The sequence below is a fragment of the Cibotium barometz genome, chromosome 35, assembly GCF_041138505.1.
Source record: "Cibotium barometz isolate CiBa-2024 chromosome 35, ASM4113850v1, whole genome shotgun sequence".
NCBI classification, from domain to species: domain Eukaryota; kingdom Viridiplantae; phylum Streptophyta; class Polypodiopsida; order Cyatheales; family Cibotiaceae; genus Cibotium; species Cibotium barometz.
Window position 1 is genome coordinate 29115292 of NC_141080.1, and position 25024 is coordinate 29140315.

Below are 25024 nucleotides of genomic sequence, written 5' to 3' on the forward strand. Positions count from 1 at the left end.
TAGGACAACTATGAGAAACCTTGCATGGGCTATTCATTTCTTCTCCCCCGTGCATATGTTTTTCATTAATGTAGTAAATAGCTAAAGGGGGTTTCTTTTTTTTTTTGGTTAACTATGGCACAATAGGCATCCCACCTACCCCCTCCCCCTCTTCCAAGTCTCTCTCTCTCTCTCACTCACTCACTCTCTCTCTCTCTCTCTCTCTCTCTCTCTCTCTCTCTCTCTCTCTCTCTCTCTCTCTCTCTCTCTCTCTCTCTCCACACACACACACACACACACACACACACACACATTTAACCTTCTTGTTCTCTTTTTAATAATATCTTTTCTCCATAATGAGGTCCAAAAATAATTTTATAATTTATCTTCATTCCATACACATCAATCTTAAACAGAGAATGGTCATTGGAAAGGAAACCCTTTGATTTTTTAAAATTTAGAAATAAAAAGAGCATCAAATGCATGGCTACCCTTTTCAAAACCTCAATGAAAAATTAGTGTGGTCATGCATTGGTCTCGCCCATTTATAGAGATTTGATTTTATAAAGGCAACCAATAGACGGTTGCCTTTGAAAAATGGCTAGTCTTAAATGGTGACCATGAAATCACCCTCTAAACCACCGAAAATGGAAGTTTTTTGTAATTCTTTTAGTCGTCGTTCTTGAAGAATTCTTGAAAACATAATTTTTATTAACATCCACATTTTTTGTAACACAACATTCAACAAAAGATTGAACAAGCTTTTGCTTTTTTGTGTAACATAAGATATTTCATTTTTGTGCATAGTATCCATGAGTTTCTTCTTCCCATGATGTTGCATGAAAATTTTTTCATATTAAAAAACCATTACAAACTTCAATATACAAATAGTAATAATTATTTGCCCTACCAAAATATCTATGGATGTTCAATAAAATTTTTTTACAATGTGGTGACTTTGAAGATGATCATACATAATGATGGAGCATTAAAGTAATGATTCTATTAAAAAGTTTCTTATAAATTTCAAAAAGCAAGGTTTTTTCATGCTGCTAATGGCTTTCCATCATGAAGAAGCTAAGAACTTGATATTAAAACTTTCATGGTTGTTGAATTGGATTACAACATCATGTTGTTCAAGAACTTGCATTTAGAGGCTTCCACCATTATATTTTTGTCATGAAAACAAAAGGTTGAATTAATAATTAAGTAGAGATTATAGAAGCAAATGACTTAAATTTGTTTAACTCAAATACATCACCTATCACCATCTCTCACTTTGTGATTGCTATTTGATTGCTACGCAAGATACTTAAGGCACTTAATTTTTTTATATTGAAAACATAATGTTATTATAGAAGGAGTTAGACCATGTCTTTACATAACTTAGTACATAACTTAGTGAAACATTATATATATGAAATTTAAATTAGCGAATCGCAAAACCACTTGAAGAAATTTAAGCATAAGACTCTATTTTCAACATGTTTGTCAAAACAATTTTTATAGCTATTAACATAAATAAAGACAAAGTGATTTTGAGAGTTATGCTTATAAATAAATACAAGATGGCGACTATTGGTGCGGCTAAGAAGTAGTAAATAAAACTTCACCTTATAAATAAATAAATACAAGATGGCGACTATTGGTGTGGCTAAGAAGTAGTAAATAAAACTTCACCTTCTAAACATGGTCTGAATGTAAAGATGTAAAGCTTTTTGGTAATATATATATTTATCTGTTGATCCAAAAAAAAGTAGTGAATAAATTCACGGGTTGTAGACCTTGCACAATGCACTTATTTAAAGGTTCAAGTGCATGCATAAATGTTGTCCAATAGATTGGTCCAAAAAAAGTAGTAAATAAATTCACGGGTTGTAGACCTTGCACAATGCACTTATTTAAAGGTTCAAGTGCATGCATAAATGTTGTTGCACTAGTTCTCATGGGACACGGTTCTGGTTAATATGGGCGACCTTGTCCCCATAGAATGCTCGCCCCGCCCCCTCCTCCCAATGTCAGAAGAAAGTCATCCTTTAGTGTAATTTCATTGTTCAAAATCCTTTTTTTGATATATATATATATAATTATCACTGAAGCTTCTTTACAAGAGGCCCAAGTCGAAAGACTATTCCAGATCCTTTACATTGCGATTAAGAAGCTTACATAAAAGATTAATCCATGGTTTTTTCATTCAAAACTAGTTGAGCTTGAGGTCATCCTCTTTTTCCCCTTGTTAGAGAAAAAAATTATTTGTGACACTCCCCACCCAACCCTCCATGGAGGGACACCCCAAGTCCTTTCCCAAAGAACTTGGGTAGAGGGTCGCCATTGAGCATCCTATCCTTTGTGCAGCTATAACTACGTGGCATGAAAAAATGGGGGATTTAAAAATTCACCTCAATGTCAAGGAACCCCGAGGTACAGGTATTTTAAACCGCCGTAGAACCGGCACCTGACGGTTGCGACGTGGGTTTCGGATACCTGGGAAACATCGCGCATTTCTTCACATTTACCCTAACCTTCGATTGGGTGACCCGTAAAAATATATATTTATCTGAAATGTAAAGAGAATTTTAGAAATAGTGGCTTTGAGGGCCTGTCTCTCCAGGTTTCAAATTTCACCACTGGGCTTTATCATGGCTTAACTAACGAAGGTGCAGGTACTAGATACAGTAACCTTCTCTCGATTTGGCTACACACCCACACCTCTCTCTCTCTCTCTCTCTCTCTCTCGCTCATCTTGATAATTAACCGGCCTTCTCGTGATCATTTGTTTCGTAGAGTTATATTGTCTTCTGCTCTCGCAGGCACGAGGTGACTCTCTCTGTCTCTCTCTCTCTCTCACACACACACACACACACACACACACACACAGGTTTGTCCGTTACCTCTTGCTACTTGCCACGCTTTGCCTTCCTGGCTTAACCTGCCTTGCGATTTTACCTCCTTTGCCCTCGCTGCAACAGGCCCGCCGTCATTCCATTCTTCACAATGGCCAACTGCCCTGCGCTAGCCCCAGCTGCTGCACGCACTGCGCTTAATCATCCAAGCTCCCACCAACATTATGCTATCAAAATTCACCATGATCATGATTCTGAGCATCAGGAGCCGCAGCCTCGAGCGGATCAGCACTGCAGTAGCGATGATGAAGAGCATCGTGGTGGCGTTCCTAGTAACCCTAATATCATGGACGTGGTGGTGGAGAAGAAGGGCGGCAAATACAACGCCCGCGGCAAGATCCCCATACGCAGGATTGAGAACACAACCAGCAGGCAGGTCACCTTTTCGAAGCGCCGCAGCGGCCTCCTCAAGAAGGCTTTCGAGCTCTCCGTCCTCTGCGACGCGCAACTCTCCCTCATCATCTTCTCCCCCTCCGGCAAGCTCTTCGAGTATGCCAGCCCCAAGTATGTTCTTTTTACATTTTCCCCACTATTTTTTTTTGGGTGTTTTGTTAGTCTATTTTACGCCTAGATTTTTTTCTTTTTCACGAATCTCTACAAGATTTGCTTATCACAAAGGCTTAAAACCCATGCTTTCTATGACTTTACTTGTATCCACTTCTATCACAAAGGCTTAAAAGTTAAAACCCATGCTTTCTATGACTTTACTTGTATCCACTTCTATCATCAAACTACATATTAAATTTGGTTGTTATCAAAATGAAGTGCTATAATTACTAGTTTAGCCCCATAAGTGGCTCAAGGTTGATTCGTGAATTTTGAAGACATGGAGATGTTAATAAAATTACAACAAAAAACCCTAAGTTGTGAGATGTCAATTTGGCTTCAAACCATACTTCATAAGAGGTCCCCAGGGTGGAGTTATATAAACGATTCCAAGAACAAACATAAATACTTAAAACTCTTAGTACTCGGCATGTTATGAGAGCATCTATCCAAGAACAAACATAAATACTTAAAACTCTTAGTACTCGACATGTTATGAGAGCTCCGGTGCATGTCGGTAGCTACCGGCATGGAATGAAAGCTACCGACATGCCTAGGTAGCACCTGGCATACCTAGATAGAGTTACCAACATGCTAATGTATAAACGTCATACATGAGGATTATGCCTATGGCCTAGGTAGCTATTGGCATGCATTGGAAGCTATCTTGAGAGATGCATAGCTCTCTAACTACTATGCAGAGAGGCTTATGATACCTAAGCCTCATGCATAAGCTTTATACTTGAGCCTTATGCATCAAGATTTGTGCACGTCTCATGCATGTGGCTTATTCATACGCCTTATGCATAAAGATTATATATAAGCCTCATGGAATTAGGCTTATGCCTATGGCTTAGGTAGTACCCAGCATGTATTGGAAGCTATCGGCATGCCTAGGTAGCACCTGACATGCATTGGAAGCTACTGGCATGCTAATGTATAGGCCTCATACATGAGGCTTACACATATGGCTAGTGCATGTCTCATGCATACGACCACCTCTTGAGAGATGCATAGCTCTCTAAAGGTTATGCATAGAGTCTTATGGTTAATGCTGCCTAACCCTCATGCATAAGCTTTATACATGAGCCTTATGCATGAGGCCTTGTGCACAAGTCTCATGCATGTGGCTTATTCATAAGCCTCATGCATAAAGCTTATGTATAAGCCTCAAGCATGAGGCTTATGCATATGGATGATGCATAACTCTCATGCATGAGGCTTATGCACTAGCCTCATGCATAAGCTTTATGTCCTAGCCTCGTGCATGAGGCTAAGGCATATGGCCACCTCTTGAGAGAAGCATAGCTCTCAAAAGGCTATCCATAGAGCATGGAAAAAATAACAAATCCTAATCTTAAAATCCATTAGGAAATTTTTGAGCTCATTTTGGGGCCCTGTAAGGAAGTTTGACCGGAATATTCCCTCCAAAAGGGGCACTGGATAAAATATTTGCAAACGAACTCCAAATTTGTCGGACCTCACATATTTAGATTCTACTCTTCAAAAGCTATCCATTGATATATAACACGATAGGGTTCAGAGAATCTTTCCTAGGCAAAAAGGGAATCTTTCCTAGGTAAAAAGGAATCTTCTAGGTATCTATCTTGTCCCTTCTCTGAACCCTATCGTGTTATATATCAATGGAAAGATATCTTGTCCCTTCTCTGAACCCTATCGTGTTATATATCAATGGATAGCTTTTGAAGAGTAGAATCTAAATATGTGAGGTCCGACAAATTTGGAGTTCGTTTGCAAAAATTTTATCGAGTGCCCCTTTTTGGAGGGAATATTCTGGTCAAACTTCCTTACAGGGCCCCAAAATGAGCTCAAAAAATTCCTAATGCCTAAAACTTACAAACCCTATAACATGTAAAAGCAGAAGAGAGAAAACATACAAGAAAGAGATACTTTACCTTGTGAGGCTTGTATGTGTCGATAACCTACAAAATCAAACCAAATTAAGAAAAAAAACCCTAATCCTAGTCCTAATAGAAAGCATATACAAAATCCTAATCTTAATAGAAAGCTTTTGTATAACATAGAAAATGTATTGAATCTTTGTTTCCCTTCTCTTAACCCTAACCCTAGATTTTGCATAGAAACCCTATTAAAGAGCTTTGATGGAGAGCTCTTCATTAGGGTTTCTATGTAGAATATAGGGTTAGGGTTAAGATTCAATAAGACGGGAAAAAGAAGAAAAGAAAAACTTAAAAGAGAGGAAAGAGAAGGGAAATACTCACAAGAAAGCTTTCATAGAAAGCTTGTTTACATAGGACATGAAGGAAAAGAGAAGACACACCTTGCTTGAGATTAAGGAGGATAGGGTAGGAGGGGGATAGGGTAGAAGACATGCCTTGCTTGAGCTTGAGCAGGATAGGGTAGGAGGAGGATAGGGTAGAAGAGGTAAAAGTGATACATTAGACATAAACCTCCAAAAAACTCAAAGTACCAAGCTTAGGGCATTCAAAAAACAAAAATGACGTAGCAACAAAAGAAGCGCGATACTTTTTGTAGGCCATGCTATTGAGTAATGTTTTATTTTTTATAGTATAGTAGCGTTTTTTCACTGCTAAGAACATTGCTGGAGCAGCGTAAAAGCACTGTTGAACATCATTTTTTTGCTACTAATCAACGTGTTTTGCAATGAAAAAATGTTGCTTAGTAGCACTTTTACACTGCTTAGCAACATTAATAGCCCTAACATTTCTCTTCCAAAAATGCTATAGAAACGCTGATAAAAAACAATGTTGTTCTTCTGATGTGTTGGAGTGACCTATCTATCACCCATGGCCAGAATCAATTTAGATTTGGTGAACATGTCCTTCATGTCCCATGCTGTAATGGAAGCGACTTCATCAAGAGTCATTAGTGTAAGTAAGAGTCAATGGACCTCTTAATCGTCAACGATGGGCCAAAGATTTAGCCTACGTTGCATCATTTGCATATCGAGCTTCCACACGAGGTAATTTGAGCCCATTAGTTTGTCAATGAGAAGAGAGTGAACATTGAAGAAAGTTGCAACAAGGTTGATAGTTTCCATTAATAATCCCTTTTGATCAAAGAATTGATGGTGGGATTAAGTGATAATTAAGATGGAAAGCATGAGAGTAAGCATTAGATCGGCTCCCTAAAATTGATACCATGAAAGGAAATTACATTACTTTAGTGAAAAATATTGTACAAGACTAAAGAGTAGTCAATGTTGTAATCAAATTTTTATATTACGTAGGTGTGATAGCCTTTCTTTATATAGAGATGATACACCCATTGGGAAGGCATGTGTTCAAAGGACCGTGTTCATTTGACATTAAATCATTTTATTTATTCATCATCATGTTCACACTTATACAATGGATAAAGAAAGTCAATAACAAAGAAAGTAACTACATGTTCAAAGAAAAACACGAAATATTACAAGTAGCAAAAGATAGATCCATAATGTCATCAACTTAGAAAGTAATTATGCATTCATATAGAAACAAGAAATATTACAAGTAGCAAAAGATATATCCAAAAATAGAAAGAGAACAAAGATATAAATTAAGAATTGAAGGCAAAGATAGAAGATGATTAGCTATAAATAAAGACATTTATTGTTCCAAGAAAGAAGGGTTTATCCCAAAAGAAATGTAACCCATATTAGAGAATTTGGAAAAATCCCAATTCTCGTTTTTCAAGATTGTAAAAAAGGGACCATCATGAGCCTTTTTAAGCGTTTGTCAAAACCCCTTCATGTGACATATCATTGGAAAGAGCTTAAAGAGTAGGTTCTAAATGCACATTCTCTCACAACTTTTGAGTTTGTATGCTTAAGACACACCAAAAAAGTAGATTGAAAAGAAAATTCCCGAAGTCTTGGGATTTTTCCAAATTCTCCAATATGGTAATTATGGAGATAGAAAATGAAGAGAGCAAATAGAAGATTCATATGAGGTATAGACCCAAATGAACTTAAGCTTACCGTAAAGGACATAAAAACCTCTTAGTGTCAGAACTAAAAGGTAGGAAATCGATGGCCAAGAGACTGAAACAAGAAGTCAAGTAGTTCAGAAGGAGCCCAGAGTCACAATAGAGGTGAAATTAGACATGCCCTATTACCCAAGAAAGAAGAAAGGGGATCCTAAAGTCACAGTAGAGGTGAAATTAGACATGCTCTATTATGCAAGAGAGAGAAGAGAGGGGATCCTATAATTTCATATTTAGTAATTCTAGAGATCTCTAGAGGATCTCTCACATCCACAAAGAGAGAGAGAGAGAGAGAGAGAGAGAGAGAGAGAGAGAGACAGAGAGAGAGAGAGAGAGAGAGAGAGACAGAGAGAGATGTTTTATGAGATTGAAAAGATGCGACATGTGTATCCATGAGTATGATGGATGACAAGGGAGCATCAAAAATGAAAAACTAGTTACAAAATATAAAAGGCAAACATGATAGATTAGTAGAATATAATAGGCGATACAAGAATCTCATGTTTTGAAACTCATAATGTGTCATCGTTCTCATGGATCAAGTACTAGGCCTTAGTGTGTCGTCGTTCTCATGGATTGAGTACTAGGCCTTAGTGTGTCCACTAAATGTGAGAGTGTCTCTCTATGTTATTTTGTTGAAGAAAGCCTCAAATCCAAATCTACTAGGTGGAGGGTCAAGGTCTCTAACTAGTAGATTTGTTTCTCTCTAGAGAGGATATGTTCTCTCTCTTGGTGGACCCCCCCTTGTGTGCACAAGGTGTGTATGGGGTGCTCATTTTACAGTGGTATCTAGCCCTACCCTTGTCCACCTATCTTTGTGAAACTTATATGGGTTGAGAGCTAGTTGGATCTCACTTGTGAGAGCTAAAAAAGTCAATTATAGATATCTATATGGTATCCTACCACTTGGCAGATTGTTCCCTCCACCATAGTCTTTGTTATTAGTAATGCTTGATCTCTAAAAGGCACATGTATCTAATCTCTAAAATGCATCACCCATAATAAGGGCTCAAACTCCTCCCTAAGAGAGAGTATAGTGTTTGCATTTCTTGTAGTAGACCCGGCTACTAGTTCCATTTTGGGCTTAATAGACAAAGGCACTCCCCTACAAATGGGGGTAGAGCTATAAGTGTTATGTGTGTGATAGCACTATAAAACATTGTGTATACTATGAGAAAAGCTAGCAAATGACCAAGCTTAGTAGATTAGGGTTAAGTTTAGGTTGCCCCAAGTGTGAATAAGGACTAGTTGCATATAAGTGAGTTTCTCATAATGCAAACTTACAATCCCCCTTTCTACCAATTGAGTCTTTCTTATCTACTTTCCCTCTTCTGCTCTAGTCTTGTGTGTGTGAGAGAGAGAGGGACAAATAGAGTTGAGACTAGTGTGTATGATACTTGGTGCATGTGCTCTTTCTTGTCTGAGTAAGCAAGAGTGAGAGAGGTAAGTCCTTGTATGGAAGTGAAGCTAACTTCTTTGAGGTGATAAAGAGGATATTCGAGAGATTGGAACTAGCAACCACTCATGGTTCTCGAAGGTCAAGTAGATTCTAAGCCTAAACCTAGATAAGAATCCCACGAGTGGTTATAGTCTATTTCACATTCTTTGCTAAAATGGAAAAGTTCTTGAGAGAGTAGAAATACTCCATAACATTTTTGACATCGCTCTGCCTAGGAGCTAATCATGCTTCTTCTATCTCCTTAAAAAGTACTACTATGCTCCTTCCTTGCATGCTTAACAATCTTTTTTTTAATTTTGTTGATGTTTTGGGTGATGTTGTGAATGGATAAGGTTACTGTAGAGTGAAGAAAAGTGTGGTGAATGTCTAATTTTGTGTGTGTTTTTGATGGAAAGATTCGAGTGTATATACTTCAGTAATCTAGAGGAAATCATTCTAATTAAGTTCTACTTGATTTTTTTATTTTTGTAACATTCTGGGTTTTCACGTGAAAAAGTAGTACGTTGGGTTTTCACATGAAAAACTAATATGTAGGGTTTTTTATTTTAATCAAATATTATTTTTTAATTTTTATTGAAAGTTTCATTGTCTTAGCTTTAGCTAGTAGACTCAAATTAACACCATATTCGTGAGTTTGGGAATCTCCGAAGTCCCATTTTTGTAATACTAAAAAGGTGGGACTCGGTAAACATGTCTATAAGTTTTTCAAAACCCTATCATGTGACCTATCATTGGAAAGTGCTTGAAAAATGGGATCTATTGAGCTTTATAGCGCACAATTTGGTGTTCAAGTTATGGCAAATCCAAAGTTTTGACCACATGTCCCAAACTTATGAGAAATTCCCATATTCCCCAATATGGTGTTAATTGCACAAGAGTAAGTAAAAACAATATCTAGACCTTTGAAATTAAGATCAAAATCAATTTTTAATATTTCATGCCCCTGAGTTTTTCACAATCGTGAAAAACCAAAGAAATTTATGTCAACAAAAAAGTCAAAAAAACATGCTGTGGTTTATGATATTACATTGCCTAAAATAGAAATTCTTATCCTCTTACCCTTTAAAACATTTGGCATTAAAAACTAAAGTTTTCACGGCTATAACTATCTCAACTTTCTTACGCGTGGCTATCCCTAAGATATTCACGTCATGAATTTATTGGGAAAATCATCCCAAAATATTTTTATCATGTGAGATGTTCAAATAATCTAAACTTATCGATTGATTTTATTGCAAGTGAATTTGACATAAAAAGGCCAAAGTGGTAGATTTTATCTTGTTGGAAGCCTCTAAAGTCTGGTCTAAAAATCTGAGAACTATCGAAAGTCAAACAGATAAGTTACGGACTGGATGGTGGTCTAGGTGTTAGCTAAGGACTGATTCAGGTTAGAACGGTATCAAAAGGGGTTGGCTGGATATCAGAAGTAGTCGGCTGATACCATAGAAGAGTAGAATTTATCTTTTTAGATTAAAGGAAAGTGGTCTCGAGTTTGGTCTAATTGTCAGAAGTCTATCAGCATAGTAGGTAGTCAGTTTTAAGTTGTGAGCAGAAGTCTATCAGCATAGTAGGTAGTCAGTTTTAAGTTGTGAGCAGAAGGTGTCTCAAGGTCAGCAAGGTTATCAGCTCTTTGGGTTCGTTGTGTTGATTCTTGGTGTTTTATGAGGTTTTTGAGAGTGTAGTGATTTCAAAGGACACTAGGATTGGAGAGTTGTGAGAGTCAAATATGAATTAGCTATATCAGCTGGGTCAGTTATTTTTGTTTTGGTGGTGGTCACCAAGAAGTCACTAGGGGAGAGCTCATAGGATCAATGAAGTTATGAAGAAGGGAATTTGAAGTTTGCTGATATTGGAGGATTTTTTGAAGCTTGGAGGACATATATCTGACTAGGCTATCCAACTTAGTTTTTCAGTTAGCAAGTGATCAGCCAAGCATCAGCTGGGAGTTTTTTTATCAGCTGGGTGTCAGCTAAGGTCTCTTGAGTGGTTAAGGGTGAAGATCAAAGCTATTGGAGGTTAGATATGATAGGGGAGGACAACTGGGGGAGTCACCTAAATCAATTTGAGGGGTTTTAAGGTGTTCCACTATGTCAAGGCAAAAGGACATAGGATATTAGCTGAGTGGATTGGTACTCCTGATTTGTGTTGTGCTGGTGTTGTGATGCTAGTTTATAGAGTCCTCTCCCTATGGTGATGTGTTCATACGAGCTATGGAGGCAAGACTCCCCCGACACATCAGCGTATTATCCAAAATGATTCTTATTCCATCGACGAGATGAAGAGAACGTTAGTGTAGTGGATCTTTTGTGCTACACAATACTTTTGGTGAAGTGGGATCCGTGATGAAAAGGTTGATTATGTAATTCGATGGCTATGAGATTATGCAAGGGATAGATGCAAGATGAGAACATTCAACGAGATTGGGAACTTCTTTAACAAGCACTAGTGTGGATGTTAATAAAACCCTAACCTAGCATGTAATGGGAAGTTGGCTATCTGTCTAGATCAAGCAAAGCTCAAGAGGTCCACTGCCCGTTCGTTAGTAGCTGCTTGTCACCACCGTTATCCCACACTCGTCACACCGAGACGTTTGCTTTAATACTATGGGTGATGCAAGCTCTCTTACAAAGATCATACGGGATCTCCGTGGAAGAGGATCACATTGGTTAGCCTAATCACTCAAGAAAGAGAGAGAGAGAGAGGAAGCAAGAGGGAACAAGTGATTAGCACTAATCACTCCAAACCCTAAGCACACCACACATGCTAGATAAGAGTTGCAAGAGAGAGGAATAGAGAGAACGCTCCCCTTATATTGTACAAATGTGGGTGAATGAGTTACAAACAAGAGAAATTGGCTTTTATAGTTCCAAGCCTTTTCCCACTAGGCCGCCCGGGAGTAAGTGACCCAGGGTGCCCAAAACATAGTTACAAGGCTTTTCTCTATGGTTTGACCAACTCACCAATATCCTCCTTTGAAGCTCAATACTTGGAAGCGTCTTTAGGGCGTTTTTCCCATCAAATGATAGGATTTACAATATATAGTGTTGGCGCCCATTACATAAGTGTGCGGACATAGTTGTCATAGGAATGTGTCAACCAATATGTGCTTAACACATACTCCCCTTCCTAAAGTCGATGACATCCTCATGATCGGTGAGGGGTTGTCGAGTCACGCGGGGAAGTGTCGCACTTGGTTGGTTCTCCTATCTCTCTGAAAATGAGAGGAGGTGGGGGAGTTAGTATATGGGGAAAGAAGTTAGTGGAGTACTAGTAGCGATTAAGTATCCAGCTAGGCTGATGGGCTCTAATATCAGTTTGCTTTGTTGGATATGCCCAATCATACTCTTTATCTTGTTTTTTGTGTGTTTTTTTTAATATCCTTTGTGACAGCGGGACATACTCATTAGAGGAGTCAGAGTACTTGAATGATTAGACTAGCATGGAATACTTAATGAACAGTATCCCAATGGTAGGTGATATGATTAAAAAGAGGAGCTAGTAAAACAATGGGGTTAGTAAGCAAGTGGTGAGGGGAGAATTTTGAAGGGACAAGGAGGCAACACGCATGGAGACTGCTTGTGCTTCGAGATGCTATATGATGATGGCGATGTTCATAAAGCTCTAGAATCTTTGTCAAGACACCGTGATGGGTATCTTGGTTCCCGTGGATGTTGAGTCATCAGGTTGTGGTATTCTCTCTTTTTCTTTTGGTGCATTGTTTTCTTCTATCATTGAAGCATTGGGATCCTGTGTGGATAGAAGTGGCAGTTGATGGAGAGGATCCATTGTTATTGAGCCGAAGAAGAAGTTTTGGGTAGCATAGGCATGAAGCACATTTATTGGGGTGAAGTGGGGGTGATTAAGAAGATCTAGGCGATGGGTTGTACCATTGACTAGGCTTGTGTCCACCACCATGGTCCCTCCATCTAGAGATGTACCTAGATGGTTGCCAATGATGAAGCTTTGTGTGGTGTGTGCGCATATAGGACAAAGCCAGTGAGATTTGCAGGTGTTGTACATGGGTGAGGGAAAAAGGTGGGCCCGTGGTCCTAATTACCTAGAGACTCTCTTTTTTATTTTTTTCTTTTTTACATGTGTTTATTGGTTTAGCACCCCTAAAGAGGGTTTTGTACTGAGTGGCCCATGTGGCTAGATTTGTGAGCTTACCTTTGAGTTTATATGTGAGTGGTTGGAGAAGCTCAGCCATTTGTAGCACTTCCCCCCTTGGCTTGGTGACAAAGTCTAAGGGGTGAGGTGGAGCTTCGTGAAGGAGGCTCGTGGGTGGGAAAATTTAGCTTTTGAGTGCCCATGGGTTGGGTGATGGAAAGCCCATAGGATTTTGTAGAGGAGGAGGGGACTTGCCTGCCTTTGATCATCGCCAAATTATCTTCATCGATTAGACAGGTATTGGCATGGTGGGTGTGTTTCGGACGAGCTACTAATGGGTGTGCCTTGGGAGGCAAATGATGGAATTGACATCATGGAAGCCTTGGGCTTCTAAGAGACATTTAGGCACCCAACACTACCAAGTGATAAAGGTCCGTGGTGGTCGAGGCTTCTGACTTTTTTGTTAACTAGGCTTTGAGAGCTATGATGTGGTTAATTGACGCTGCAGAGGAGAGGCTTTTGATTGTGGATTTGGGAGCCACATGTGTGTGTTGCCTTCATGGAAGCCTTGACCTTGAGCATGTTGGTAGCACCCAACATTGTTGGATGCACGGTGCTTGGGGTTGCCTAACCCATGGCTATGGGACCTTTTGTCCTTGTGGTTTCTTGGGGAGTTGCTGTGGGGAATGAGCACATGTGGCATGCATGGATAGCTGGAGAGGCGAGTGTTGCCTTCATAGTAGCCTTCTTCTTGTATTAGGCAGTCAAGGACGAGCCAACATTGAAGCTTGGGCTTAGGGCTAGTTTTTGTTGGCTAAGTTGGCATTTTGCACTTCGGTTTTAGAGATGGCCGTTTGGGGATCCATAGTTTTGTGCAGCCATCGTAGAATCCCTGAGCGGCAAGAATATTCTTTGGCACCCACCATTGATTGTCATGAGGTCGGGGTTTTGGCAGTGTGGGTGGTCGAGGTTGTAGAGTTGAGGGGCAATGTCGAAAATGAGACTTGATTTTCATTGGTGGATGACTTTGACAGTGGTGGCTGATTGACCAATTTTGGTGAGTTATAGGGGGTGTGGGAATAGGGGAGACTGCCAGTGATTAAGGATGGGGGGCAAGATGAGTAAGGGAAGTCGTGGGTGAGGGTGTGTATGATTTCTTCTTGGGAACACAAGAGGACTGTGGCCTTTTGGCCATTGATTGTCATGGTGGTCGTCTTTTCGCACCAATTGATATTTGGCAGCAATGAGTGGCGTCAATCCACTCTTTTCCAATGATAATCTGGGCTTGGCATCATGCTCCTGCATCAATAACATGAAATTTGCACTCCAACTGGTTATTTCCAATAGAAATTTTATGAATGAAAGTCCCAACACTCATTAAATGCATTTCGTATGATATTTGAATCGCAAGTGTCTTCTTTTGTTAGTGTGGGTTTTCCAAGAGCTTTCCATGCCTCCAAGAATATGAGATTGGTGCAGACCATAGAGTATATGTGGGCTTGCCACCATTGTAGACCATTCACAGTTGGGAGTCCAATCCATATGCTCAGTGGGTTGAGGTCTAGTGGTAGTTCAAGGAAGTGGAAGGCTTGCCAGTTATTGTGGGGGGGGGGTGTGAGAATAATACCCTTCGTGGAAGCCATTGGTGGGGGTAGAGGATCATATTCAAGGCACTCCCCACCCTACAGGATCATTGTTACCTTTCCCTAGGGGAGCTTTAGGGTAGCTGTGTTGTCATAATGGAGTTGATTGTACCTATAGCATTTTGGACCCAGCTTCCTCCCAAGGATGATTGCTTCTTTTATATTACCTGTGGACCACATAGAGCTTACAAACCAATGGGTTAGAGACAGTTTGGAGAGTTTGTGTAAAGTGTTGAGATATCGAGCTCTAGTGAGGCGGTGGACACTGATGACCCGCCTGGGGGATAGGCCCCACACTTACACCACTGGCATGGTTGGTGAGATCTTGGGTGATATGCGGCCAGTGGGATGACAGGCTGTGTGACAGCCACTCTAGAGACTGGCATAGTTATAGCGCCAGCTCATTTAGTCGGGTTCACACTATAGAGAACCCGTGTATGTATTTGGTTGAGTACCTTTCATATTGTGTGTACTCTTATTCTTGTATATGGTGTGTTGAGTGTTGAGTAGAGAAGAAGAAGAAGATTTTCAGCCTCTCACCTTGTGTGTTCTCTATTAGGGTTTTGTGAGTGTGTGTGTGTGCTTGCAAGAGCTCAAGCTCTCTTCCCCCCTGCATCTTTTCATGGTATCAGAGCCTGGTTCGTGCTAAGGGCTGAGCTGCAAGCAAGAGAACCATAGGAAGCGGTACGAGGGTAAGAGCTTCAACTACTCTTCCCTATTGTGTTGGTGACTACACCCTTGTCGGGAGCTCTACGGGAGGCACCGGCAAACGATCTCCGATTGAGGAGCTTTCTTCGCGGGAGTGAAGCTATAGGGCAACTATATAGAAATTTTCGGGCCGGAAACGCGTTTCGGGCGCGTCTGGACCTCCGTTTTTCAGAAAGCAGGCTATTTCGAGCACTGCGGGTAAGTCATCGATTCTCTGCAAAACTCTGTTTTAAGTACTGCAGGAAGACAGATTGACTGTGCAAACACTGTGGGTGCTGCAAAGAGGTCTACAGTTGCCACTGGGTGTATGTATGTGCATTGAAGTCACTGGTTGTGACATTTGAGAGTACTGCAGTACCGCTGTGCAGAAAATACAGCATTTGTGCAGAAAAACCAGAGTGCAGGTTCTGGTAAAATTGTGTGTTTGGCAAGATGTCTAATGATGGCATAACACAGATTGTGGCTGAGAAGCTGTGGATAAGAATAACTTCCATGCTTGGAGGTTTAGGTTAACAAATTTCCTGATGGGAAAAGGCTATTGGGACTACATAGAAGGTGAGCATGAAGAGGCACCGGAGATACCGGATATAAATCCGACTGCTGCAGATGTGAAAGAGTTTAAAGACTGGAACCAAGGAGCCAGGAAGGTTATGTATTGGCTTTCCATTAGTATACAGGACACCATGATTGGGCACATTCAGGATGCCAAGTCCCCCAAGGAGGCGTGGGACACCTTGGTAAAGCTTTATGAAACAAACACCAAGGCACGTAAGATACAGTTGAAGAATGAACTTCATACTGTGGAAAAAAAGAGCATGTCTGTGAATGACTATGCGCTGAAGATAAAGGGTATTGTGGAATCCCTTGCATCTATTGGTGTGTCAGTAGATGATGATGACAAGGTGGAAGTCTGTCTACGTGGTCTCGGGCCACAATACAAGGCGTTTAAGACGTCTATTCAGACTCGGGAAAACATTCCCAACTTTACAGATTTGGTGTCTATGCTGATTATCGAAGAGAAGAACTTGGGTGAAGACCAACAGTCTTCACAAAGCAAAAACAGTTCAGAGCAACAGGCTTTCTACACGAGTTCAGGAAGAGGACGAGGTAGAGGAGGCCGTGGACGCGGTCAAGGAGGTGGCCGAACAGGTAATCAGAATTATGGCCAGCAGCAGCAACAACAACAACAGTCCCAGAATCAACAACAACAACAACAACACGCAGGTGGAAGAGGCAGATTCAGAGGCAGGGGGAGTCAAAGAGGCCGTGGAAATTGGCAAAGGCAATATAATGATGCACGTGAATGCTACTATTGTGGTAAGCCAGGACATGTGCAGTCAGAATGTTATAAGAAGCAGGCTGACATGCAAAATGGAAAAGTGCAGCAAAACAACTATGCATCCTCAAGCAGAAATAATGAGGATAATGAAAGGTTGTTTGTCATGCAGCATGTTGTGAATGCCATGTCTGAAAATGTTGATGCAGCACAAAAAGATAATGTATGGTATGTGGATTCAGGCGCTTCGAACCACATGACGAGTCATGGGGAGTGGTTCAAGGAGATGAAAAACCCGGAAAGACCAGGTTTTGTGGAAACAGGGGATGACACTGCTCATCCAATTGCCCACGTTGGAGATGTGCCATTGTCTATGCAGGATGGCAAAGTGAAGTACCTTGCAGATGTACTTCATGTACCGAACATAACAAAGAATCTGGTTTCAGTTGGCCAGATGATTGAGCAGGGTTTGCAGGTTCGGTTTAACCCTGATGGGTGTTATATTGAAGATTTCAAAGACAAGTGCAGGTTGGTTGCAAAAGGCAACAGAGTGGGCAGAATGTTTACGTTGGATGTAGACATGCCTGAAATGAGTGCTGCAATGTTTGCAAATGGTTCAGGAGTTGTTGCAGACACAGACATATGGCATAAAAGAATTGGACATGTAAATGTGCAGAGATTGAAGTCTATGCAGACAAAAGGAATTGTGACAGGGCTGCCAAAATTTAAAGTGGAAGGTATGCAGAAAATCTGTGAAGCATGCCAATTTGGGAAGCAAACAAAGCATGTGTTTCCACGTAACAGATATGTGAGCAGAAATGCACTAGATGTTGTGCATTCAGATGTATGGGGTCCTACGAAGACTGTGTCTATGGGAGGCTGCAGGTACTATGTCACTTTCATTGATGACCACACAAGAAAAGTGTGGGTATATTTCATGAAGGAGAAGAGTGAGGTGTTCACTCACTTTCAGAATTTCAGAGTTTTGGTTGAAAAGCAAACAGGAAAATATGTAAAGTGCCTAAGGTCAGATGGAGGGGGAGAGTACTTCTCCAATGAGTTCTCTGAATTCTTGAAGAAGAATGGTATTCGGAGACAGTTTACCTGCAGATACACTCCGCAGCAAAATGGAGTTGCTGAGCGGAAAAACAGGCACATTGCAGAGATTGCGCGAGCATTGATGGAAGAGAAGAATATGCCGCATTGCTATTGGGCTGAGGCTGTCTCTACAGCAGTATACATCATGAACAGGACTCCAACTGCAGCCATACATGATGTAACTCCAGAGGAGAAGTTTACTAGCAGAAAACCAGATTTGTCTCATCTGAAAGTCTTTGGATGCATTGCATATGTGCATGTGCCAGATGAGCTGAGAACTAAGCTGGATCCAAAAGCAGAAAAATGTGTGTTTATTGGATATTCCCTTGAGCAAAAGGGATACAGGTGTTATAACCCTGCTACACGTGAGTTGAGGGTAAGCAGGGATGTTGTCTTTGATGAGATGAGCAGCTGGTATGCTGCTGGGAAAGAAGCTATTGGGGCTGATGTGAGTGGAAGTGTGGTTGCACAAAATGCAGGTCAGCAATCACAGTCTTTGAGTGGACCAGGAGAGTCCTCATCTAGTGGGTCTGTTGATAGACCATGGAGTGGCAGGCTGCGTCATAATACCAGTCCTGCAAATGTGATTACTACATCACGAAAAGGAAAAGAGAAAGTGGTTGAGCCCCTTGGTATGCCTGACATTTCTGCAGGGCATTCTCATGTTGATGGAGAGTCTAGTGGCTCAGATATGAGCCTTGATGAGGAGCTTGGGATCCCAGTTATGAGAACACCTGGTGTAAAGAAGGCTATGGAAGCCATGAATGAAAAGCTACGAAGATCAGGGAGAGTGAAGAACCCTGTGCAGAGATTTACATATGATGGTTATGTGGCACATCACTATGCATATATGGCAAAGGTTGTGCAGGTCGTTGAGCCCACATGCATTGATGAGGCTGTTGGAAATGTGAATTGGGAGAAAGCTATGGATGAGGAGATGGATGCACTATATGGAAATGAAACTTGGGATTTAGTGCAATTGCCTGAAGGCAAGAAAGCCATTGGATGCAAGTGGGTGTACAAAGTTAAACATAACAGTGATGGAAGCATAAACAGGTACAAGGCTAGATTAGTAGCCAAAGGATATGCGCAGACATATGGGATTGATTATGAGGAAACTTTCAGCCCAGTTGCCAAGATGGCAACGGTGAGAGTTGTGATAGCAGTGGCTGCATCAAAGCAATGGTCTTTACATCAGATGGATGTAAAGAATGCATTCTTGCATGGGGATTTGCAAGAAGAGGTGTATATGTTGCAGCCACCTGGTTATGAGGATGTGGGTCACCCCGAGCATGTTTGCAGGTTGAAGAAAGCCTTGTATGGCTTAAAGCAAGCACCAAGAGCATGGTCTGACAAGATTTCTGAATATCTTGTCACTATTGGCTTTCATGTAGCCAATGCAGATTTCTCATTGTATGTGAGACATGGTGATAGAGGGGTTGTGCTTGTTGTCATCTATGTAGATGACTTGATCATTACAGGGGACCATGATGCAGAGATCTTTGATGTAAAGATCTTGCTTAGACAGAAGTTCGAGATGAAGGATCTGGGGGAGCTCAGATATTTCTTGGGCATTGAGGTGATTAGGTCACCACATGGCATTGGATTACTGCAGAGACAGTATGGCTTGGACATGTTGTCCAAGTATGGTATGAAAGGCTGTAAGCCTATTTCTGTGCCATTGGATCAGAATGGCAAATTGAGTGCAGACTCAGGAGAGATCTTGGAGGATCCTACTATGTATAGGAGCATAGTAGGAAGTTTGATCTACATGACGATCACCAGACCAGATTTGAGCTATGCTGTTGGGTTGGTGAGTCAGTTTATGCAGGTTCCACGGAAACCGCATTTGGATGCAGTGAGACGCATACTGAGGTATGTGAGGTCTACTTTGCATTGTGGACTATTCTATGAGACTGGGACAGAGATATGTGTACATGGGTACACAGATGCTGATTGGGCTGGTAGTATCTCAGATAGAAGATCTACCAGTGGATTCATGTTCTCTTTGGGGAGTGCTGCTGTGACTTGGAGCAGCAAGAAGCAACCTACGGTTGCTCTATCGAGTACAAAGGCCGAGTACAGAGGAGCTGCTATGGCAGCATGTGAGGTAGCTTGGTTGAGGAAGCTACTTGGAGATTTGGGTCTATCAGTGGATAGACAAGTTGTCATTTTCTGTGACAACATTAGTAGTATACAGTTGGCCAGGAACCCAGTCTTTCATACTCGTACGAAGCACATAGAGGTCCACTACCACTTCGTGAGAGAGAAGGTCTTGGCAGGAGACCTTGACCTTGTTTATGTCAGCACAGAGGATCAGGTAGCTGACATCTTCACCAAAGCATTGGGTACAGAGAAGCTCCGCAGATTCAGGGCTTCGCTTGGTGTACATGAGATGGAGTTGAGCTCGAGGGGGAGTGTTGAGATATCGAGCTCTAGTGAGGCGGTGGACACTGATGACCCGCCTGGGGGATAGGCCCCACACTTACACCACTGGCATGGTTGGTGAGATCTTGGGTGATATGCGGCCAGTGGGATGACAGGCTGTGTGACAGCCACTCTAGAGACTGGCATAGTTATAGCGCCAGCTCATTTAGTCGGGTTCACACTATAGAGAACCCGTGTATGTATTTGGTTGAGTACCTTTCATATTGTGTGTACTCTTATTCTTGTATATGGTGTGTTGAGTGTTGAGTAGAGAAGAAGAAGAAGATTTTCAGCCTCTCACCTTGTGTGTTCTCTATTAGGGTTTTGTGAGTGTGTGTGTGTGCTTGCAAGAGCTCAAGCTCTCTTCCCCCCTGCATCTTTTCATAAAGGACCCAAGGCTTTGTATGTGTTTTTCACCCGGCAATTGAACTTTGGCATGGACAGTTTTAAGAGATGGTTTGCCTAGAGACCCATGTTTCCCATGGAAAAATATTGTGGCTAGCTATGGGTGACAACAAGGCATGTTTTCTTTTCATATTTCTACCAAAGGCAAAATCTATCCAAACCCTAAGTGAGGTTGGTTCAAGTTGTGGAGCTACACTTACATTGAGGGTGTTAAGCAAGGCAATGGCTTTGTAGGGTTCATGAACGGTCTGCCCATTGGGGAGCACAAATTATGTACCGATGGGGGATGGTTTCAATTGTAGCAAAAAGTTTCAGCCAGTCATGGGTCAACTTTGTCACTATTGATAGAAGTAACCGTGCATGGCACCCTCATGTCATCAAGGGCTTGATGACAAGCATCACAAACTAAGAGATCATTGCTCTTGGTACACTGAGTCTTTGGAAAATGGAGCTTCGGCCATGGGATGTGAGTGCTAGGTATACAAATTTACCTTAAGCATTTGAGACCCTTTGTGAAGGTAGACATATGATGCATGTCCTAGTCGTGGATCGATCGGGTTTATCACATGAGGCATTACAAAAGTCCATGAGTACAAATGTGAGGTGGAATGTCATGTCATAGACTTTCACCTTGAGGTCATGTGCTATGCCTAGGGGTTTTGCAAATTTCCCATCTGCAAGCTTGATCACCAATGTGGAATGATCAAGCGTGGTTGGCCCCAATTTTTCCATCAAGTTTGTATAAGGATTCTTACACTAGCACCTCCATCCAAGATGCCTTTTGACCACGCAACAGAGACAAAAGAAGAATAGACTGCGAAGCAAAACCTTCTTCCATAGGAGCCTTACCCTGATCATCCTGTGAAATGGGCACAGAAATAGTACTGGCGTTGGAAACTTGTGAGGGTCTTGTTGTGAAACATTGGTCTTCCACAGAGCAATTTGTTCTTCCCACCACTGAGATGAGCAACTTCAAAACTGAGCGTTAAAGCTAAGGACTCTAAATCTTCTATATTAATCAGAACATCCCTTGGATGGTACTGCAAATAATTAGCTAAGGCATCATTAGTGCGGTGTATTGCTAGTTCTTCATTAATAGCTCTGCAAAAGACTTCATGATTGTCTCTTTTTGCCTCCTCATTGCTACCAGCCACCTGCCAATTGTTGCTCCAAAGAGCAGAAATTCTGTTCTAAAAGACTTGGAATCCTATTAGCTTCATGCAACAAATTATCATTTTGAGACTGAAGCCGTGCCACTTGTGCTTCAAGAACAGTTATGCGAGTAGCTTGAGCACTAGCTTGAGGAACATTGCAGCAGAAGTATGCGGTATGCTGAAGTAATCGCACAACACTTTCGAGGTGTTCTAGTTGAACCTCATAAATGCGGGGTTTCCCAGGGAAAAGGGAGAATTGTGGTAACCACCGCATCAGTTAAGACTGCGGTCCCCACCCCGAAAGCTGATACTGCAGGCGTTGTGAGCTGCTCAATCAATACTAGAAGGGTAGTATTCGGCACAACTACCGGTGCCGCGCTTACCAGTGATGACTGCTCCCGAATCTGTTGGCACCACTGGTGCAGGAGCAGAAACCCCTTGTGGTGACATTGCGATTGCAGGGCGCACATGAGTACCCACTGGCACAACCACAGTGATGACAGAAACAGTGCCATCAACCCATTCATCAGCATTACTGGCCACTTCTGCATGCGAGCGCTTTGGCCTCTAGAACTACTACTGGCAACCGGTACTCCATCAAAAATGATGACTGTTATTGAAGCACTGGTAGAGAATGGAGCCGAAAAATGACAGGCAGGTCGAAGAGGCAGGCCGAAGAGAAACCAAAAAATTGGTGGGCAAAGGAAACAGGATCTGCAGTATCTACCCCACCTTAGAGTGTATTACCAACCCTTTCTACACCTGCTGAGAACATACCCTCTGAGCCTCAAATCTAATTCTGTCCTTCAGAATGCGAGCCCAAGAAACAGGGCCAAACTCAGAGGTTTTGACCAACTGTTTCACCTTCACTAACATGGTGTAAGTCTTTGATTGGAGCGAAATGGCTTCTAAAAACCATCTGTAGCATTCCTTTGCAGCCAAATCAGTGCATCCAGAAAGTTTACTCCCCACCACTGATTTTTGGACAAAACTCTACCTCCATCTTGGCTCTGCAAGAACCGCCACCGTTTTGCTAGCAGCAATAGCTCTGTCTGCGGGGCAAGTGCAGCTTCTGCTAAATGTATTCCACGGTGAGCTCCACCACTGTATCTTGTAGGTCCACCACATTGCCGACAGCTAATTGCCGTAACAAGGGCAATGATTGTGGGTGTACCTACACATGCTCCCAATGGAAATTGGAGTAAACACTGATGCGCTTATCTGTGAGCCATGATGCATCAATAGCAGGCCGCTCGAGGTGAACGATCGGCGTTACCAGCAAGAACTGTGCAAGAGAGGCAGTCATGGGCTGCTTCTGTAGAAGAAAAGAGCGCAAGGAAGAAAAACAGAAGGCAGGCAAAAAAAGAGAGAGAAAATAGAATGCCTTTCCACAAAAGAGAGGGAGTTGTTGCACATGCAAAACCCCGAATGCTTTTCGATGCATGAATGTATGACACCTAGAAAAAACCACGAAAAATGAATTGACAAAAGCCACCCTTGATGTGGAATGACTGAAACCATCATGAAAGAAAGTGTATTCTTCTCAGAAATTGAAAAAGGGCATTGAAGAGGAACTGCAAGAAAATAATGATGCATCCGAAACCCATTGAGCGGAGAAGAAAGAACTTCCCCACCATGAAGATTTGCGAGGAAATAAGAGGTGGGACCACAAGAAGCATACACCCAAAATGGCCCTTTCCACCGCACCTTCAGTTTTGCGGGTTTCTTGAACATGCGCGAAGAAAACACCAGCACCAATTGCCCTCTTTGGAAAAATTTCTTCTTCGAATGATGATCCACTTGCCACTTTCTACGACTTTGAATTTCTTGTGCCCAATAAAAGCTTTTCATCCTCTCTTCATCTAATTCCTGGATGACCTCCAGTCTGTATGCCAAAGAATCTGCTAGCAGCAATTTGTCTGTAACCCTTGCAAGGTGCAAACTGGGAACCACAAATTCGATCGGTGTGATGGCCTCCATGCCAAAAGCAAGTTTGAATGGTGTCAACCCAGTTGCAACTTTAAGCGTTGTGTGGTAAGCCCAGAGTGCGGTCGGAAGCTTCACATCCCAATTTGTCTGATGACGACTGACCACTTTAGTTAGAATGCGGATTATCTGCTTATTGGAAGATTCTGCCTACCCATTGGCCTGAGGGTAATACGGGGATGATTTGCGATGCAGCACAAAGTAAAACCCCGTCATTCGTTTGATGACTTTATTAATATAATGACCACCCTGATCATTCGTTTGATGACTTTATTAATATAATGACCACCCCGATCATCACTGTGACCAACTCCATTGGATAGCCAAACCTGGTAAAAACATCCTTAAAGAGACACTTTGCCACAGAGAAAGCAGTATTATCCCACAAAGCCCATGCTTCTACCCACTTCGTATAGCAATCTCCGTGTGGCAGTGAGAATATACCTGTTCCTGGTTAGAGCCACTGCGGGTTTGATTGGGCCTATAAAATCTAGACCCCATTTCTAAAATGGTTCTAAAGGAAGAATCTGATGGAGAGGCATTCGATCTTGCTGGGACAGTTGTCCCATCATGTGGTGCTGACAAACATCGCATTATCACACAAACTGCTGTGCATCCGCATGAACAGACGGCCACCATAATCCACTTTGTATGACCTTCTTCGCGGTGATTTTTCCTGAGAAATGCCCACCAGTAACTCCGCAATGGGCTTCCCACAGCACTGGCTCCTGCTCATGGGAAAGGATGCACCGCAACAGTGTGTCTACAACATTGCGATAATAAAGTTTCCCCACACAGACTTCAAATGAGCGGCTCAGCAAAGCAAGGTGCCGCCGCTGGTCCCTGGTTAAATGAGCAAGCATCTCACCACTAGAGATAAAAGAAAACATTTCTTCATATACCAGGTCCATGGGATGCTCGAGAGAGTTGCTCCTTCCTCTTCAGACTGTACCCCCCTGCATTTGCCTGAACCGTAATAAATAGTGAAGCATATGAAAATTCATCATCCACGCCGACTGTTGGCTCCCCCGAATCCAATCGAGAAAGGTGATCTTCCACCACATGCTGAGCACTAGGGCGATGGATGACTTTAAAATCAAATTCTTGTAGTAATAATAGAACCCATCAAGCCAATCTGCCTATTAAATTTTGTTGCTGCACCAAGTTAAGAAGAGCAGAATGATCCACATGGAACAAAAATCGTTGGCCTAGAAGATAGTGCCGAAACTTTCGCACAGAGTACACCATTCCAAGGCCTTCCCGCTTTGTAACGGAATAATTCTTTTCAACAGAAGACAACCGGTGTGACTGGCATAATAAATTGGGTGAAACCATCCCACAATCTGCTCCTGGCATCAAAACAC

The 25024-nt window shown here is 41.8% G+C and overlaps 1 protein-coding gene across 1 annotated transcript in view; it reads left to right on the forward strand.

Moving 5' to 3' along the window:
• Nucleotides 1-2811: 2811 nt before the first annotated feature.
• Nucleotides 2812-25024, forward strand: part of LOC147618305 (MADS-box protein SOC1-like) — a 60542-nt gene continuing 38329 nt past the window's right edge. Inside the window, exon 1 of the mRNA XM_086775132.1 lies at nucleotides 2812-3386. Within this exon, the coding sequence (XP_086631258.1) occupies nucleotides 2974-3386 (413 nt within the window). The 5' untranslated portion in view covers nucleotides 2812-2973. The remainder of the gene's footprint in view (nucleotides 3387-25024) is intronic.